Source organism: Diorhabda carinulata, chromosome X (assembly GCF_026250575.1).
Source record: "Diorhabda carinulata isolate Delta chromosome X, icDioCari1.1, whole genome shotgun sequence".
Classification (NCBI taxonomy): Eukaryota; Metazoa; Arthropoda; class Insecta; order Coleoptera; family Chrysomelidae; genus Diorhabda; species Diorhabda carinulata.
The window spans coordinates 51,792,211-51,811,603 of record NC_079472.1 but is presented as its reverse complement, the minus strand read 5'-3'; the positions used below and the strand labels follow the sequence as shown (position 1 = coordinate 51,811,603).

General features: G+C 30.9%; 3 protein-coding genes across 11 annotated transcripts in view; 1 reads left to right on the top strand and 2 right to left on the bottom strand.

The window, feature by feature from the left end:
• The window catches only part of LOC130901148 (anoctamin-2-like), a 43,048-nt gene extending 40,421 nt beyond the window's left edge, over nt 1-2,627 (bottom strand). For 2 of the 8 annotated variants that reach the window (XM_057812266.1, XM_057812262.1), the window contains exon 1: nt 77-351. The gene's annotated coding sequence lies outside the window, so the exon portion shown is untranslated. Of the gene's footprint in view, nt 1-76; nt 352-2,305 lie in introns of those variants that run through there. The other 6 variants (XM_057812264.1, XM_057812265.1, XM_057812268.1 and 3 more) reach the window with 6 other exon arrangements.
• Nucleotides 2,628-7,959: 5,332 nt separating this feature from the next.
• On the bottom strand, nt 7,960-16,936 carry LOC130901718 (programmed cell death protein 6). Its single transcript, XM_057813267.1, has 4 exons — nt 16,700-16,936; nt 16,535-16,641; nt 12,889-13,157; nt 7,960-12,269 (listed from the first exon to the last, which is right to left on the bottom strand). The coding sequence occupies exons 1-4, from the start codon at nt 16,756-16,758 to the stop codon at nt 12,168-12,170; spliced, it is 537 nt and encodes a 178-aa protein (XP_057669250.1). The 5' UTR covers nt 16,759-16,936; the 3' UTR covers nt 7,960-12,167.
• On the top strand, nt 16,385-19,112 carry LOC130901716 (uncharacterized). 2 transcript variants are annotated; one of them, XM_057813265.1, is made up of 4 exons: nt 17,004-17,183; nt 17,524-17,656; nt 17,715-17,873; nt 17,932-19,112. In XM_057813265.1, the coding sequence occupies exons 2-4, from the start codon at nt 17,544-17,546 to the stop codon at nt 18,962-18,964; spliced, it is 1,305 nt and encodes a 434-aa protein (XP_057669248.1). In that variant the 5' UTR covers nt 17,004-17,183; nt 17,524-17,543; the 3' UTR covers nt 18,965-19,112. The 2 variants fall into 2 exon arrangements, with proteins under 2 accessions (XP_057669249.1, XP_057669248.1); XM_057813266.1 differs by having other exon boundaries at nt 16,385-17,656.
• The last annotated feature ends 281 nt before the right edge of the window (nt 19,113-19,393 follow it).

Here is a 19,393-nt window from a genome sequence, read left to right as displayed (position 1 = left end):
AAATATGTATTAGATATTGGATCAAGGCTGATTAATAGTTATCTGAGAAAGGAAAAATTAAAAGAGTAAATCATACCATTTTGATGATTCCTGATGTGCGGTGGTGAGCCATTTTTGGTGTTTTGTGCATAACAATTTGTAAAAATAATTGGTAGTGCATGTGCATTCATAAAACAAAGTTGAAACTAAATAGTTACAAGTAGAACTCTTTAATTTTCAATCTTATCTTACCTAACCATACTTTTATCACCACATACATATAAACCCAAACACGAAAACGGAATGATTGATACTGAAGGAGCAGTAACCAACGTTGCCGTGTTCATTAAAAATTGACAAAGTTGCAGAATGAACCATTTAGATTGATAGAAAAATTTATGATCATTCGAGAAATATACGATTTAAAAAAATATGCAGCAAACAAAAATTAACTATCAAAATAAAACGAAGTAATGTAAAACACGTGTCAAAAAAAATATATAGTAGTTCCATAGATAAAATTCAAAAGCCGGCAACAAGAAAAAATTACAAATAATTAGTTGGAATTATGCAGAATAACGTGACGTTATGATCTTTTATAAAATATTTCGTCATCAATTATTTAGTATCTTCCACGGATTCAAAGAATTTCTCTTACTTGGAATACGTAATCTATTAATAGAAAACTTTTCATACACCTCAAAAAAATTTAATCACTCCCGAGTATAATTTATTTACTACCTACTTCCACTAGATTTTCATGGTTGTATTCAAGCGATTATTTGTATTTTGAAAACTAGAAAGTAAATCTGCTGATGGATCACGGATAGTTCGATGTGATAAATTCAAATCAGCTTTGTTAGGTAACTTCTAATTTTTTCTCATAAAAATGATTTCTTATAAGCTAACGGGTGGGTCAGAAAGTTTTGCAAATTTAAAAAAATAATAATAAAATAACTAAATATAATCCACATAGAATTATTTTATTTTATTTGCAATATACATCTGGGAAATTCATTTCTTAAAAAGAACATCATCCAGGTGTGCACCATTGCGCTACAAACATTCCTCGAATCTAGATCTCAAATTGGTAAAAACTCACTGGAAATAGCTGCTATTTCTTCTCGGATGTTGGTCTTCAACTGATTAAGCGTGGCTGGGTTATTGGAGTAGACTCTACTTTTCGGGTATCCCCTCAATAAAAAATCCAGTGGTTAGGTTGTGATATGAGTTTTTCAGCAAACATCTGGTTTATGACCGCCAAAGAGACATTGGAAGTATGACATGTCGCGCCACCTTGTTGAAACCATGTCGTACGATTATGGGCTTCAAATTGTTGCAGTTGCAGAAAGAAAAGAATCCCTTGACATGGCTATGTATTGCTTAGAATTTACAGTGAAAGATTGCCCCTTTTGATTTTGAACGAAATAGGGTCCGATAATTCCGTGCGCTGATATGGCCGCCCAAACAGTTACTTGCGGCAAATGTAGAGGCTTTTGATGTTTTGGTCGTGGGTTCTTTGCAGCCCAGTAATAGTAATTCTATCTATTGACATGACCATTTTTAGTGAAAAAACGAATCCGAATCAATCTGGATCACTCCGATTCAAGTTGAATCTGATTCGTCATCTCCACTATTTCACACCAGCTGAATCAACCTGAATAATTCTTACCTGGAATGTTTAATTCTTCGCCAATTTTCCTCCACACAGAAAATATAAGATTTCTGTTGCTGTGATTTTTATCACTGGCGTCATAAATCACACTATTTTCTTTAACTTTTAAAATTAATAACTTCACGTCCATCTCGTATGGTTGTTGATTCAAGACTGACCGGACGAGGAATCTGACAGGTTGAATCAAGTGCGACCTCGAATCAAACCTGATTGAACCAGATTCGTTCGGTCTGAAGGCGGAAAAAGAGTCCCTTCACATTTAAACGGAGCGCTCGAAACCGAATCTTGGTCAATCAGATTCAACTTGATTCGGAGTGATTCTGATTGATTCGGATTCGTTCGGTGTGAAAGGGCCCTCACGTAATCTTCTTCAAACTGATTTGGAATTTGACCCACAAACGAAGCTTTTCTTTTGATCTAGTTTCCTGCACCGTAGCTTCTTCTTTTTCATATTGTTATCGTTATCATGGGAGATTGCACTATCATTTTTTAACTCTCTTTTTTATAAAGCTACACGTTTCAGACAAATATCCTCATATTTATTACAAAAATCGCTACGTTAGGCGTCATCTTATTTTTCTATATTTACATTTTTTTTTAAATCTGTTTCAATTAAGTACAATGATGTTATCTTAATTATGTATAACTTACTTTTTAATTTAATTCCATCCTTTTTAATTTGTCCTGCATTTTGATTTTATTTCCATTCCAATTTTATCTTTCTTTTACTTCTTCATTTCCCAATCCACAGTTTTAATTGATTTATGTCAAATAAATTTTGGTTTCTATCAATCTATGAAATATTTTGTATACCACACTTGTATTTTATTCCTATTTTTTTTAATTTACAATTTTTATCCACTGAAACTTTTACTTCCAAAAATTGCACTAGACATCTCTTATCAAAAATCAACAAACTGACCAATTAGTTTTTTCTCTCGTAACGCCAGTCCTTTGTTTTTTTTATAGCTCAAAATTTTCGTTTTTTAATTTAATGTCACTGTTACAACACTTAACCTATTCTCTTTATAATTGTCACTGTCAGATTAAATACTTTTTGAACTGTGATGGAAATTTCAAATTCTTCGATGTTTCGACTTCCACTTTAAAGGGCCGTTATCAAGGTGAGGGTGGTTCTTTTTTAATTGATCTTAGAAGTGATCTGATTCCGTGGTCTCAATCTACCTATCCCGTAAGGAATCGACAAATTATCACATGAAATAACCTTGTATAATTTTTAAGGAAGAATTTCATTATTGTCGAAAGATTAGATATAGTTAACTAAGACGCTAAGAACACATTAATTTGTTGTCGACCTCCCGCTTCATTCGAGAAATTCGATAAAACCTCGAAATTGATTCGAATTCTTCCTCTACCTATCTACACTTCAAGTAAAAGTAAATTTTAATAAATCCGTGGTAATTTTATTCTTTATGTTTGCTGTTCTACAGCTGCCAGGTTGGGAGTTTCCACAACAAGGATACAATCACTAGACTACAAACTCAACCTCAACTCTAACAACTGGGAATTCAGTTGAGAGCTGCAACCATCCCGGATATCCATCATTAAGTCCCAGCCTTATCTTTAATATATAAATGAGTCTGAGTTGATTTTGATTTATAACTGCATTTATTCGTTGTGCTTTTTTAGATAAGCATTTAATGCTAATTGATTATCTTTTCATTAAATTTGGATTCTTCAATTTATATTTTTAATTCATAAGGTGTTTCCAGCTTTTTCGCCTTTTTTATTAATTTTTAACGTCGTTAAAAAGCTGGTGGCGTCCAATTTAATATTAATTGTTCACCCCATCTGAGTAACAGTTTTCATATACTTTAACTAAGGCCGAATACCCCTGAGTCACCTGCCGGGGATTTAATGTTGTAGCTCTTCCAATATCAATTACAGATTATAAAATCCCTTGCCAACAATTTTGTTTGATCTATCTACCCTAGGCGTAGATACCTCATTTTATAAATTTATCATTTTTATAAATACTTTTAAAAATATGTATGTTAAGAGGCAAACGAATCATTATAAATTGGACACGGCATTATACGTTATTTAGACAGATGCACTTAATTGTAGTCCTACTCGGTACTTTGAAAACAGTCATTATTATATATCGCTAACTTGCTACAACTGAATATTAGATTATAAAGCGTAAATAGACGAGTCAAATGTACTTGCCTGTAAGGGAGTTTGGTTTAAACAGAGTACTGGTAAACCTAACCTAATTTAACCAGACGTGAACTGAGCCCTTCTTGTATCCCATCCATCAGTTTTTTTTCTCTGCAAAATGAAATTTCAAAGTAAAAAACCATAAAGGAAAATAAATTATTTGTAAATAAAACAAAAGAAAAAAAAATATTCCATTTCCAAAGTATCCTTATTAATACTCATGGTAGTTAGAATCGTCTGAACATTTGATTGAATTATGATGGGTTGTAAAGAGGGTGATAACACATACTCATCTTCTTCTTTGATAACATGTTCAACACAGTTTTTCCAAAGCTCTTGGCGGTCTTGGCTGCTAGAACTTTCTATACGACTTCTATAACCTCTTTACTCAGTTCTGGAGAATTATTATCCTGATTTTACATTTTCCCAAATTAACTCTACAGAGTTAAATATGTAATAGTAAGGAGGTAGTCTGAGAAGAGTATGACCCTGTTCTTTGCACATATTGTCAATATAATCGCTGACAGAAATAGGAATATTTTTTTCAGACTTAAATGCTGAAATTTGAGCTTTGTTACTACTACTTTTTGGTAGGATGCGTTTTCCATAACGATTATTGATTGTGGTGGAACAGTAGGTAAAAGCTGTTTATTAAACTACTTTTCAAATAACTCTGCTGTCATATCTTCATGATAATCACAGTTTTTAATTTACTACAACGTGACTGTCAAACTGTCTGCCAGGAATATTTCGTACATACAATATTGTGTAATAGAAATACATTTATGTTTACGATTCGATTTTTTTTTGGTTAGTCCACGTGGACTGACGGTTTGTTAGATATTTACTGTATTTTATACATTGAGTAAACATTATTTTTCATTTTTTAATTTGGTATGAGTACCGTGCGTATACTATACTGACTGAATAAGTAGATAATATGATTTTTTGAGGTTATATTAGTGTTTACAATACAAATACAAGGTAATTTAAACATTAAAATTAAGTGTTATTACTATTACTGGGTAATGTGTAAAGTAGTTGAATGAAAATCACTATTTCAAAATAAAAAATGTTTTGTAGGATTTTTAAACTTTTCAGCACACGTATTCATATACTTTTCAACACATATGTGATATTGTTTAATTGACTTACTTATTTAAGAAATATCTTTTTTGAAGAAATTTTTATGTTGTCTTAGGAAAAATCATGTACACAACTCGTTGGAAAGTGTATTTCATACCCGTTACGTTTCGCTACGGGCTCGTGCAAAATAGTAACTAGTGCGAAATCTATCACTTTCCAAAGTCGTTATGTAATGTATTATTAGGTACAAGTCCGGAAAGTAGTGTTTTCCAGACAAGTAAACAAGATTCTAACGAGAGTCGCAGGTGAGTCCGAAAAAACAGTTTCCGGTCGTGTTAAGTACATTATTTTTTAGGGCAAACGTGGGATTAGTTATTAAAATTAATATAAAAATAAATTAAACACATTTCTTCATATTATTTACTTATAGAAAAAAATTAGGAACATTATTGTGTATTAGTAATTCCGTCGGGCACATTTTCACTGCTGCTTTTCATTATTGTATTAATCTCAACCAAAAATTTGTCAAATTTTTAAAAAGAAAAAATTCAATTATAAAGTTGTCAAATTAGTAAGTTGGCATGAAGATTTGATTGATACTTGATTACTAGGTACATACAATGACATCAGTCTTTCAATTTTTGGCCTAGTACTGAAATTACGTACTTTCCGAACAAGGCCGAAAAAGCTATACTTTCTCAATTTCCGGACGGTTGCCCAAAAAAGTTGTTACAATAGGATTTGATCGGTTTCTCAAAAGACATCAGCCTTTGCTAACGTCGAGTAAGGTACGACGGGCCTATCTGAAGGTATACGTGCTCAACGGCCCCTTGGTTGCCCACAATGCTACTATGAACTATGGACAAAAGGGTTTTTCTGATTTATCAGATTTATTTTAAAGGAAAGTAATCGGTAGCTAATTTTTTCCACGATTGCAAATAAACTTTCTTACGGTTTTTTCCAGGTTGGTTTTCACATTTTCCCGGTTAGAATTTCGTGAATTTACTACACTTTTATGATGATGAACATTTATTTTAGAAAATACAAGTATAATCATACAACCAAGTTATTTTTTAAATGTAACTAATTGTTTCTCCACTGCTGCATGTTGCACAATTTTTGAGAGCCTTCAAGGATTTTTTCTTTTTTGTTTCCAGTTTCTCTCTCTGTTCATCGAGTTTCCAGCGAATCTTGAGATTTTTTGTCTTTATGTGCTGCGCCGTATCTTGAGGAGGCATACATCATCGAGTACAATAGATTTTCAAATATTTACATTTTTCAATCCACCAATTTTTGTAGATAATCGTACACCAATCTTTAGCGCATAAGTAATTCTTCTTTTAAAATTTCAACCAAAACTCCCTTATTGACAGAAAATGCTCTCTCTGCTATTGCATTGCCGCGAAAAAATATTAGAAGAAATTTTCGATAAATTCCATCCCAAAATTATCTACTCTTTCACATTTGGATTAGTTTTTTATCTTATTCAGAGTGATCTCTAAAAGCCCTATCTGCTTCTTCCAATATAGTGCCATTTTATCTGTTTTCAGCCAACAAAATGTCAAATGCTTCAGACATCAGTTGCATGGATTGTTCTGGATCGTTGTCGTCTTATTGGGATTAAGGAAATTTATTTCTTCCGTTAACTTGAATGTTAAGGGGCATTTTTCCAAAAGATTGGAAACCTTATACAATTATCTACAATATCTACAATTATTGTAAAATATCAAAATGTCCTCATTTTTGACCCCGATGCAATTATTTAAATATCTTGCGCTTTTTTGAGGCTGCAGAATATACCATTGGCATTTTTTTTGAAATTGACTATTTTACAAATAGGAGGCTTCGAAGAATTTTGCCTGCAACGAACCGTCTATCAGGTCTTAGAAATGGATTTAGGGTCCAATCACTTTGAAAATGTTTAAGGAATGGCTCTAATTCTTCGAATAAGGACTGGAAGAATGCTACCTCAGCCAATAATAATATATCATCCAAAGACTTTTCCACGGTTTTAAAACTATCACATGATGGCTTCTGATCTCCTTTTTGCAGAGAATATATGAATTTTTCTTAGTGACCAAATTTTTTGAGAAATAGGTATGTTTTTTAGCCATCGTCCTGAACGGAATCAGAGGAAACTCAGAGCAACCAGTAATGAATAACATTCCTCGTCTGGTAGGACTGTCTTTAAACAAACATGCTCTCATGAGGTCCAACCATCTATATTTGGAGCAGTTTCTTTGAAACAAGACCTTGCAAACAAACTTTTAGGCCTGCCAACAAATCGACAGCTTTTGCGTGATTAAGAACACGGATCTTGGACATGATTCCTACCGCTATGCCCATATCTAACATAGATGTCCATTTGTTGTTTCTGAGCAATGTTATTCAAGTTATTGTCAAAGCAAATCACACACGCACTATTTAAGAATTGCAGGAACTGTACACTGGACACTGTAGGAAAATTTATTTTTACTGAGATACCAACACAAACTTGCTTTACTCGGTGGGCGCAGTCAAAATTACTGAAAATTCCCGTCTAATCTCCTGTTTTTCCCAGATCTACGAAATTCCTGTTTTCAAGACTCCTAGACATCCTGAATTCATATACAGGGAGCGGTCAATTGAAAACGTGAAAAATGGTAAATAAACATTCCGCCCTACCACCCATATTTTTTTTTCAAAAGAAAAACATAGTGTAGCGATTTTGTTCAACAAATGGCATCAACATATTTTGAATAATAAAAGAACTGTCGATTGAGATCGACAAAACCAGTTAACATTTAAATACACCCCGTGTTAAATATATTCAAAGAAGAAAAATCTGTAATTCGTTTTTTATTCAATACAAGTTTAATTGTAAACGTGAAACAAATAGTGAATTATTATTCACACCCTTGTGTAAATTATTATTTCACCACACTCCAAAATAAGTTCTATGCGAAGGTAAACAACTAGTTTATTAAATGAATGAAGTAAAATATTTGTTGATAATTTTTGTTTTTAAGTGTTTATCTAGAAATAAAAATACATGAAAATTTGTTTTATAACATTCATTATTATTAAAAGCTTATGGATACAAAAATACATATTATAAAAGATAGAAATTATCGAAGCTAGTTAACGTCGATATCATATTTAATTTTATTAATTAGGCCAAGCGCCGTGTACTTTTTTTGCTAAGTTATAGAAAAGGACTTTTTTTTGGAATAAGTTCAAGGGTGTATGTGTATGCTGGATGTAAATCCAAGAAGACGTTAGGCGCCATCTTAAAAAACACGGTTTATCGAATATCTCGCAAACCGCGCATCTTAAGGCAAAAATAGTGAGGATCAATTTTATACATAATAATTTTCGCAATCTTTTCTATTTGAAACATATTTATGTATATATAGCGCTCAAAATTTTTACAATATTTAATTTATCATGAACCGTTCACTATATATTTAGCAAATACCATATTTTAAAAAGTTTGGAACGCTATAATTAAAAACCTATGCGCTATACAAAAAAAAGTTTCAAATAAAAAAGATGGCAACAATTATTATCTATAAAAATGATCTCCAGTATTTTTGTCGTATGATGTGCGGTTCACGAGATATTCGATAAAACGTGTTTTTCAAGATGGCGGCTGACGCGGGCGCCCCCATGACAACTACTTGAATTTACACTGAGGGGACACCCCTGAACATATTATGAACCTACTTTTTTTGCTCTGGCGCTTATCCTAAATGTTTTTTTCAATGAAAATACAAATTGAAAGGATAAATCCAAATTATTATACTCGTATAACAACTTCTTTGATCTACTATTAACATAAGAGAAACCAATATCATATTTTACATAAAATGTGTTGAAAATAAGAAAAAGAACAATATACCAATTTTTTATAGTGTTTCTATCAAGCAGATATAATTAAATTTTTCTACTAATGATTTAGACCCATAAAATTAGAATTCAAATTACCATCCGAAAGCCAAGACTGTGTTTTCCAATAAGTTGATTGAATGATGGTTATTCGATTCCTCATTTTATTGGGCTAATATAATGGTTTAAATACAAATTTGGATTGAAGTAATTATATGATATTACTTTTTCTAATATTTTATCTGTGACAATCAAACTATTTTGACTGTGAGATACTTGCCCTCATAAAAACAAAAACAGGTAACTAACCTAACCCAATCAAAGAATTTGGCATATAATCAGTTAATACAACCTGTTGAGCCCTTCCACAATGTATATATTCTTCAAAATAGTGAAAAAATTGATCTTGGGAAATCGTTGGACACGTCGAATTGAAGTAACATGGTTTAAATACTTATCATATAATCAACTGGTATCGTGGGGTATTGTAATGCCCCACAGTAAATATTCTCTAAGGCTACAATAAAAATATTGGTTATTGTTTCCTCTTATTTCAGGTAATCTATTACAGATTAGTTTACAACAAATAGAAGAAAATATTTTTTTTATAAAACCATTTTGTGCTAGTAGCAGATTGATGGTGTCGAATCACCCCACAATACCACTTAAGTGACTAAATCAAAGTGACGCAAAGAGAACTAGAATACTATGTGGAACATTTAAGTGAACTAAGGAGTAATCAAGAAGTTAAGTAAATTGCAGAAGAAGACTGGTCTTTACCATTTATTGACAATATTCTTGAAATACCATTAGAGCTAATATCACTGACTTGAGTGCAAATTTAATTATGGTAATACCGTCACACCTCTATGCAACACATTGATAAAACCGAACCAAAAGCATTTTTTGGTCTTCTGTTGTTATGTGGAGTATATGAAGATGTTGAGGGACTATTTGTAACAGATGGAACAGGAAGGGATATTTGTCGTGAATCTAAAAAGGTTTCTCACCTTATTATTAGCAATTCGTTTCGATGAACAAAAGAGTAGGGAACAGAATATACATGATGGAGATAAGTTGGTTGCAGTATCTGAGATCTGGTAAGAATACTGCTCGAAAATGGTTTGACTTATTGTCGAAACTATTCAAAAAAATAAGGATGAAAGAACCCACAAGTTTTTGCCAAATACATAAAAAATTTTAAAAGCATTTTTAAGGCTCATTGATATCATTTATGAATATATTAAAACATACTAGAGTAAAATGTTTTGTCTGTTGTAATCTAGCGTATGTACCATAGATACGTTGGAGCACCTAACTATCAATATCTGACAAAATATTTCCACGTGATTGTATTTTAATCTTCTTTGCACTATTTTACACTTCTTCTATCTGTCAATGAAAGGCGAAAAAGTAAAGTAACATTTTATTTTTTCCTTTACTTTCAATTTTCCTCAAGCATTATGATTGTCATGTTTTTTAAACAATGATATTCTCCAGAAATATAAACATTTCAGCAAAAACTTATAAATGAATTGTTGGAATCCACAAAACAGTTCAGTTTATCACAAATGATCAGGAAAGTAGGGTATTGTACCGGAAACTCATATTTTATGTTAAAAAATAAAGTGTGTCCACTGAAATATAGAAGTTTCTTCTATTCACTAATAGTGTAGCCCTAGATACATTTATTCCTTGAAAATTTGAACGCTCATTTTTTAGCTATAAAAAACATATCTGAAAGAGAAGTTTTGGTTGGGATTATCAAGTTAGTATGTAAATTCTTAATGGTTTGTATTCAGTCAGTTAATAAAAAAATCTGCATTCTATCTCCATTTAAAAGAGAATACTCCGCTCAAGTCAAGTTGTTTTTGAATCACAGAATGTGAAGTCTTTGAAAAAAAACTCTAGAAGCCACATTATGCGACTCTTTTTAGATATAGAATACAGATATAATTTCAATTTAAAATAAATGTTTTTCACTCAAAAAATCAACTTAAGATGAGATTCTCTATTCATTTTTATGGCTGTTGCCAATAGATTAGTTCTGAAATTCATACTTATACAAAAAGTTTTTCATGTATCTCATTATTTCCTATCTTAAAAACTAAGTTTCTTGAATCCCTACTACTATTTTTATTGTTTGGTTTTCTAATAACAGTTTATTGACAAAAATACTTGAAATATTCAATCCTTATTTATCTATACCATTATTTAAATACTTTATATATGTATAGAATACACTATATAAAAATGTTTATAGTTAAAGCGGCGAAACTAAACGATTATTTGATAACTAAAATAAGCAGGTATCAAATATTGATGTAAATACTGTGCATAATTTTTATTACAAAAATATCACAAACAGTATAATCAAATGAAAAGTGTTACTAAACGTTCAATATCATTCCTAAACTAATTTATTCATAATTTCAACCTAAATTTATATAAAAAATACGTTTTGGTTTTCCATCCTTACAATGTATTAACATAGATTAAAAGAAAAATTCAATAATGAATAAGAGGAAAAGTTGTGACAAAACTTCCAGTTATCTTTATGAATTTACTTTTGTTTTGAGTAAATTTTGTATTAGTTTTCATATAAATTCGTACTTTCTATTTATTCGGGATTGTTGCAGCACTCAACTGGATTCCCAGTTGTTGGAGTTGAGTTTATGGTGTATTGATAGAGACTTTTGGACCTGACAGCTGTAGAACTGAATATCACCACAAATGTACTAAAATTTGCTTTGAGTGTAATACTTTTAGAATGTAGGTAAATAGAGGACGATTTATCAACGAATGGAGTGGGAGGTCGATAAAAAATTATTTTCTCTCAAAATTCTAATGCTGGAATAAATAAATTAGAGTTGACCATGGTACCACAATACGTGAACCAAAGAATATTCAAAAGGTTCGAAGAAAAATATAACAAGCCAAATGGCATGTTACAATAATTTGGAAATATAACTTTTTTATATTCCTTACAGCTTATAACAAATTATAGTAACACTTTACAAAATTTACAAATAGAGGTAGAGGCATTATATATATATATATATATATATATATATATATCATTTATTGATAAATGCACAATTATATTGTGATGAAGTGGATATAATTCATGCTGTCAACTATATCCAATTTTCTAAAAGTTTCGAGCACGAAATATTTATACAAATCTCAATGAACCAAATTAGAAATAAAAATTCTATCCACTTTTATCACAATATTTTAATGAAATGTTATATAAATATAGTCCAGACATTTCATTTATTAGCTGTTGCCAGAAACTGTGCCAGTGTAAGAAAAAAATATAAATATATAATTGGCACAAGTTTGACTTTACAACCAAAGTTTTTTCCTAAGTAATCATTTAGACTTTTAAACTAAACACCATTGTTAAAAACTGCTCATAATGAATTGTGATGTAGCCATCTTGGTCAGTATCGTACTGTCTGAATGAAGAAGTGAGTGTCTGAAAAAATAAATTACAATTTTATAAATTGGCTAACAACAGTATATATTTGAGAGATAGATAGATCAAATTAACCAATTGCACTCAGCTATCAAAACTATTTTTGATATTTCTAGCTTGCCTTCCCGTTATTATAGTTCTAATAAAATCTGGTATCTACTGGATTCGAAGATATTAGTTTTTTCCTCTCTTGTCTTATACATGGTTTAAAAACACACAAAATCTACACTCATCTTTTTTTATTAGATCTAATCTCATCAAATTATTTGGTAGTGCCCCTTAAGGAAGCAAATGAGAGCACATAGCTTGTTTTTCATTGGGTCCAAATACTTTTTGTATCTAGCAGTATCAAAATGTTAATTTTTAGTCCAGAAGGTACCACTAGAGTGCTTCTTTTTTATTTTCCTCCTTCTTCCAAAACCCCATGAAAAAGCCAATAAAAAGTGATTGTGCTATTTTTCTGATAAATGTATTGACATCTTCATTTACTGAAATTCCTGTGTGATCAGGAACTCAGAGTAAAGAGACTCTATTGTTTTTGACTATTCAATATATTTTATTCGGCATTACGTCAGCTTTGAAATGATCAGTGTTATAAATATTATGAATAAATACTTACATATAAAACAATACAGCATTGGATGAAATCGTCAAACAATATTGTTCCATTTCCATGCCTATCAAATTTTCTTACCAGTAAATTTATTAAAGTATCCGAAAGCCTATAACCAAAAGAAACAAGAGCAGTTTTTAATTCTTCTTTATCAATATTACCAGAATTATCTCTGTCAAACGATCTGAAGCAGTTCTGCCAATCAGTAACATATTTCCATAAAGCACCAAAATCTTCAAAACTAACTTGTCCTCGACTATTCCTGTCAAACATACCTAAAATTTGAAATTAATAATAAGTAAAAGAATATAAATTGGTATTGATATGAGAAAATATTTATGGTTACTTATTAGAAATTATTCTCCTCCTCTTTATCAATAATATTGCATATAGAAATTTCAATACACAAGCTCTATGTAAAGATTAACAAGTTGAGTGTATTCGTCACGATCTATTTTCTATGTGGTTTTTTATTATAATACTGGTACAATAAATGTTCACTGTTATAAATGGACCATGTTATCCTTTAGTTTTAACAATGTGGTCTTTATCAATTTAATAGTATAATAATTGAAGGGTATAAGATGGAAAGTAGAATTACTGTGCTGCAGTGTATAATCAACTGATGAATAGATTAATGTGCTTTTCAATCAAAAATTATTTGAAAAAGTTTTGACAAATTCCATTCTGTTTTTATTTATATATTATTATATAAATAATTTTTTATTATTATTATATATTCTGTTATAAATTTTGGAGAAAAGGTGTAAATATTGCAAAAAGAAAGTTGCATATCCACTTGATTGTTTAATCTGCAAACTAAGCTTTCACCCAAGTTGTGAGAAACTAGCAGGTGTAGTAAATAGCGAAAATCTCGTTACTTGTTGCCAAGCGCGTGCAGAAAGTGAAGTTAAACCTGTGGAAAAACTCTTGAAAACTGAAGAAATGGACGAGAAGAGGTTGAAAACATTCATGCAAAACAATTCATAAATGATACAAAAAATAAGTGTACAACATAACTTTATGTAAGGATGACAAGGGTTGAAAATGAATAAACAAAGAGAATTCAAGAGAGTCCAAAATGCACTAAATAATCTTCGAAAAACTCAGCAAAAAAGTACGTTGATGATAGCTTCAAGAAGCAGAAGATCCAAAGAAAACTTGGAAGGTCTTAGATGAACTATGCAATCAAACTGCTAAAAAACACAGCAACATTACAAAAATAAAAAAAGGAGAGACATATAATAACTTTGAAATGACTTGGAGTTTAATAACTATTTTAAAATTATAGGGCAAACTCTGTCCTCAGATACAACAAAATGTTGGTGAACACTTCAAAGAAGAAGTAATGGAAACACTTCAGAACCAACAAACCTCCAAGAAATAAGGAACCTTCTTAATGAATTAAAAAATCACTCAGCTCCTGGTACAGACAACTTGTTAAAACAAAGACATTATTATACTTTTTGACACTTTTATGCCAAAAAACAAAACATTAGAAAGTGGAATATACTCAGAAGACTTGAAACAGCAAAAATAGTGCCAATATATGAAAAAGAGGCCCATAATGATGTAAGCAAATATAGACCCATATCATTATTAAGTATTTTCACCAAAATAATGGAGACGATAATTAAAATTAGGATTGTGAACTTTGTCGAAACAATTTTCAAGTCAATATGGATTTCAGAAAAAAAGCAGTACCCTATGAGCGACAGTTGATTTATTAGAAGATGTACCAAATAAAATAGACAAAAACCAATATGTGGTGGCAGTGTTCATTGACAAAAATTGTTACAATTTGTAGAAAAAAGCTTGTAAAAACTAAAAAAACTAACATAAAAATAACTAAATAAAGATAAAATAAATATACAGACAGAAAATATACAGAAGAAAACCACAATGAATAACAAAATTATAGGTAATAGTAATAAGTAATAATTAGTATATAAGTCCATAGCAAAATTAAACCAGTATGTAGCAAGCCCGCTATTGAATATTATTATTAGAAGTCGTTTACAAAGTAGAAGGCACTTTCCAATAAATATGCCCTCAAATTATTGCGGAATATGGAAAAAGATGATATCGAGTGATTGTGCATTTTTTTGCATTGTAAAATATTGAGCCCTTAACTAATTCTCAATGTGGAGTACGTAGGTAAAGGTGATGCTCCGCGTTCCTATGTGAGTAGCTGTGAAACGTTCTTTCTGAAATTGGAGAAGCTTGCTTACAAATTAGGCAAATGGATTCAAAGTTAAATAAGGAAGGATCATTCAGAATTTTTAATCATTTAAAAAAGTCCCTACAGTGAGCCCTGTTGTTTAGTCCGGGTAAATATCTAACAGCTCTCTTTTGTAGTTTGAAGATTCGCTCAAATTGAGTCGTACAACATGTACCCCAGAAGGGAAGGGCATATGTGTGCCATAACTGTTTCCAATCATACTCAATTGAGAGAAAGTACTATACAGTTGTGAATGGTGAAACCAGTGACACAAAAACTTTAAATATAGGTGTAGCACAAGGTTCTGTACTGGGGCCAATACAATACCTTTTATATCTGTCTGCTTATATCATGTTTGCTGATGACACTGTTTTAATGTACGGTCCGGTAACAAAGAAAATGAACTTGAAGAAAACATTAATATTGATCTTATTCTCTACTATGATTGGCTGTATAATAATAAACTTGGTGTAAGTGTTGTGAAGACAGTATATATGGTAATCCATCAAAAGGGCAAGACACAGTGTAAAAGTGAGTGAGATAAGGGATGGGGAAGAAAGGAAACTCATATGTAAAGTGCCAATAATTTATCAAAAACAAGGGTTGACCCAAAAATAAATAAAGACATATAATGTGAAAAGTAACGAATAATTTACTTTTATTTTCCAAGTTTTTTTGCCACAAGGAAACAGCGTCAAAGTTTGCAATATATGCAGGACAACTGCTAAGTCCTGATGAGATGTTAGCACAGAAATGTGATCGGTATATGTTGCTGTGTGTGGAAATATCAGCTGCGTATATAAAATAGAGGATTGGGACAAGTGTACTTCCATGTGGAACGGCTGACAAAATTGGATGTAAAGTTGTGATGTAGTCTTGGATTTTAACTTGTCTGTCTTGTAGGTAGGATTTTAGGATTAGAAGAAGGTCGTGCTGATTTTGTATAGTAGTCCGTCGTGCCAGATCTTTTTAAATGCCTATGCAATATCAAAGAAGGCATCCGAACAGTATTCTTTATCGCCATGTTTATGATTTGTTATTTATTTACCTTTTTGAACCAAGTTGAAAACGAGAACAAACTATTTGTTATTAAATATTTTTGGCTATTATATTGTACTCAACATTTTTAAACAAAATATTTAAAGCTTTTATCTATTCAAATTAGAGATCAAGTGATTTAATTGTGAGTTTGTTGCTATAGATGTAAATCCTCATAGTAAAGAATGTTGATTGTTGAGTCATCAACATTTTGCAATATTAAACAATATCACTTTTACTACTAGTTATAAAAATAGGTGTTAATGTTTGTGTCTTAATTGAATCATCAATTACAGATATGGTACATATTACTTATACAGCTAAATGTTTGTTTTCTATGTTTACTTGTAATGTCATTTGTTTTACAATTATTATTCACAAGGTAAATCTTACCGATCATTAATCTAACAGTTTCGGGATTAAAAGGACTCCAGGTTCCATTAGAAAGGGCGGATCCAAGTTCATCTGCATTAATAAACCCACTTCTGTCTCTATCAACTCTAAAATTATTTAAATAAGGTAAATTTTGAAACAAATTGAAATTCTCAAAACTCCAACCTTTGAAATACGTCCCAAAGAAATTGCCTACTAGGCATTGGAGAAGCAAACTGATTCATTTTGAACTTGTACTTGATATAAACTGGTCACTATTAAAAGTATGAGATTACTTTTATATATACGGGCTTTATGTCTTGATTGCACAACTTGTTAATAATCCAAAAAATATATCTAGAGTTTCACAGAACACCAATAACCAATACGTCTTGCAAAACATCACCTGTCGCTGAGTCAGTACTGTCAAAAGATGTGACGTCAAAAAGAAGATAAGCCACGTTATGTTATATTTGTTATACGCAGTATTAGTGGTGACGTCACAATTTGTAACTGTATCTAAACAAACATATCGTCCATTTAGATACAATAGCTGTGATTTTAGATCAGTTATTATTTCCTTATATTTGAAAAAAAAATAAATTATTTTAACTTGTATACATTCACTAGGACGTTTACTAAAGTATATATTCGACTCCAAGCAAAACAGGTACGTTTTACCATATAATTTGAATAAAAAGATAAAACTAACCTAACCTCACTATTGTAATTTTGTTAAATATAATTGTTTTAGATAAAATGTACAGTTTGAACTTTTATTTTACGAAATCAAGTCGTTGTGAATGAAATCAACCTTCCTAAATAATTTCACGGTATACTTAAGAAAATTATAAAATTTCTGAAAAATGTGATTTGTTATACCTACTAAAATATCTGATGAGTTTTCATGAATTTCTATTTATAAGTGGAATTATTCAGAAACAGTTAGTTTCGTTTACAAAAATAACAATTGTTCTAATTCTTTTCTCATGTTTTATATCTAATTTTAGCGTTTTTCATCTAAATAATAATGGTGCAGTGTTGGGCACCTGGCTGTAAGCATTACAATGTCAGAGAGCGTTGTAAGTTTTATAGATTTCCAAAGGATCCAAAAGTAAGAAGCAAATGGATAAAGCTAACAAGGTATATAATGATGAATTTTATAACTGTTTAAAATTTTATTTTTTCACAATATTGGTAGAAGAACAACAGAACCAGGTCCCGGAGCTTTTTTGTGTAGTTGTCATTTTGTAGATGGAAAAGAAGAAAATGGGCCAACCATTTTTTTACACAATGAAGGAAAAATGTTTAACGACCAATATCCCCAGAAAAAGAAAAGACCACTTCAAGATGGGTTGGAGTAAGTAGATACCTTTAGTGATTTTTTCATTTCTATTTATTGTTTTATCCATTTGCAGATTGCAAATTGAACCACAAGCATCTACGTCAAAAGAAACAGACGACTTCTCTCAAAGCAACCATGTTATGACAGAAGCAGAAAACTACTTCTTACAACAAAGTCTAGAAAAAGCTACAGGTAGTCTCTCTCACTTATCAGAAACATTCTCCTTTGATCATATTAGGAGTGATAATAACTTGGTCATTTTATATACTGGTTTGCCTACAACAGATGTATTCATGGCTCTGTATCATTTGTTGGAAAAAAATGAAATAAGATATTATTTTAAATGGAAGGTAGAAAAAATGAGAAAAATTGATCAGCTGCTCATGACTTTGATGAAATTGAAACAAAATTTTCCACATCAAGATTTAGCAGTAAGGTTTAATGTTTCACAAGGCACAGTCTCAAATGTTGTAACAACATGGGTGCATGCCTTGCATGAAATTTTATTCAAACAATTCATGTCTGAAATACCAGATAGAAGTAAAAATCAGTTGTGCTTACTAAACTGTTTTAGTAGTTTCACAAATTGTAGAATTATAATAGATTGTACGGAAGTTTATACTTGTATAAATCGCCAAAGTATGTCTTCCCAGAAGTTGACGTACAGCTCATATAAGCATAGAAATACATGCAAAGGATTAGTAGGTGTTGCACCAAATGGTGTAGCTACATTTTTATCATGTTTATATCCAGGTTCAACATCAGACAAAAAAATTGTCAAAGATTGTGGAATCTTAAATCAACTTAAACCTGGAGACTTGGTATTGGCAGATAAAGGATTCCTAATTAAAGATTTAATGCTTCCCGGAGTTCATATTAACATTCCCCCATTTCTTACAACTCCTCAATTCACTACAGAACAAGTTCATCAAACTGAATGCATTGCTCGAGCAAGGATTCATGTGGAGCGTGCTATAAGGAGAATGAAGGTGTTCAATATATTAAATTTAATTCCACATTCTTTGTTACCACATGCTGATGCTGTGTTTCAGGTAGTAGGTGCTTTAACAAACTTGCAGTATCCTTTAATTAAAGAAGTTGGATAACTTTATTATGAAGGGATTTAAAAGATTAATCATATTGTTAGATTTTGTATAAATAGTTTTTAAGTCTTATGAACCTATTTAACTTTTAAAACATGTTTATCTTTGCATTGTATCAACTTGTCTGTAATATATACATTGTTATTTTAAATCTGTTGTTTTACTTACAAATAAAGTTATTATAGCTAGTTTTATTCAACAGTTCTTTTTACTGAACCTTAATTTTCCCCTTTTTATCAAATGTAAATCATTGGCTTACGATTACATAATTAAGACAGTTTATATGTGTTTTCATATTAATTGAGAAGAATATATGTAGTCACACTTTTGTAAACAAAATGCCTTAAGGGCAATTAAAATTTGAGAGCCATGGATAGAAACTCTGAAAAGTGACGTAGTGTTTGAAGTTTTCACACTCTAAATAGCTTATTG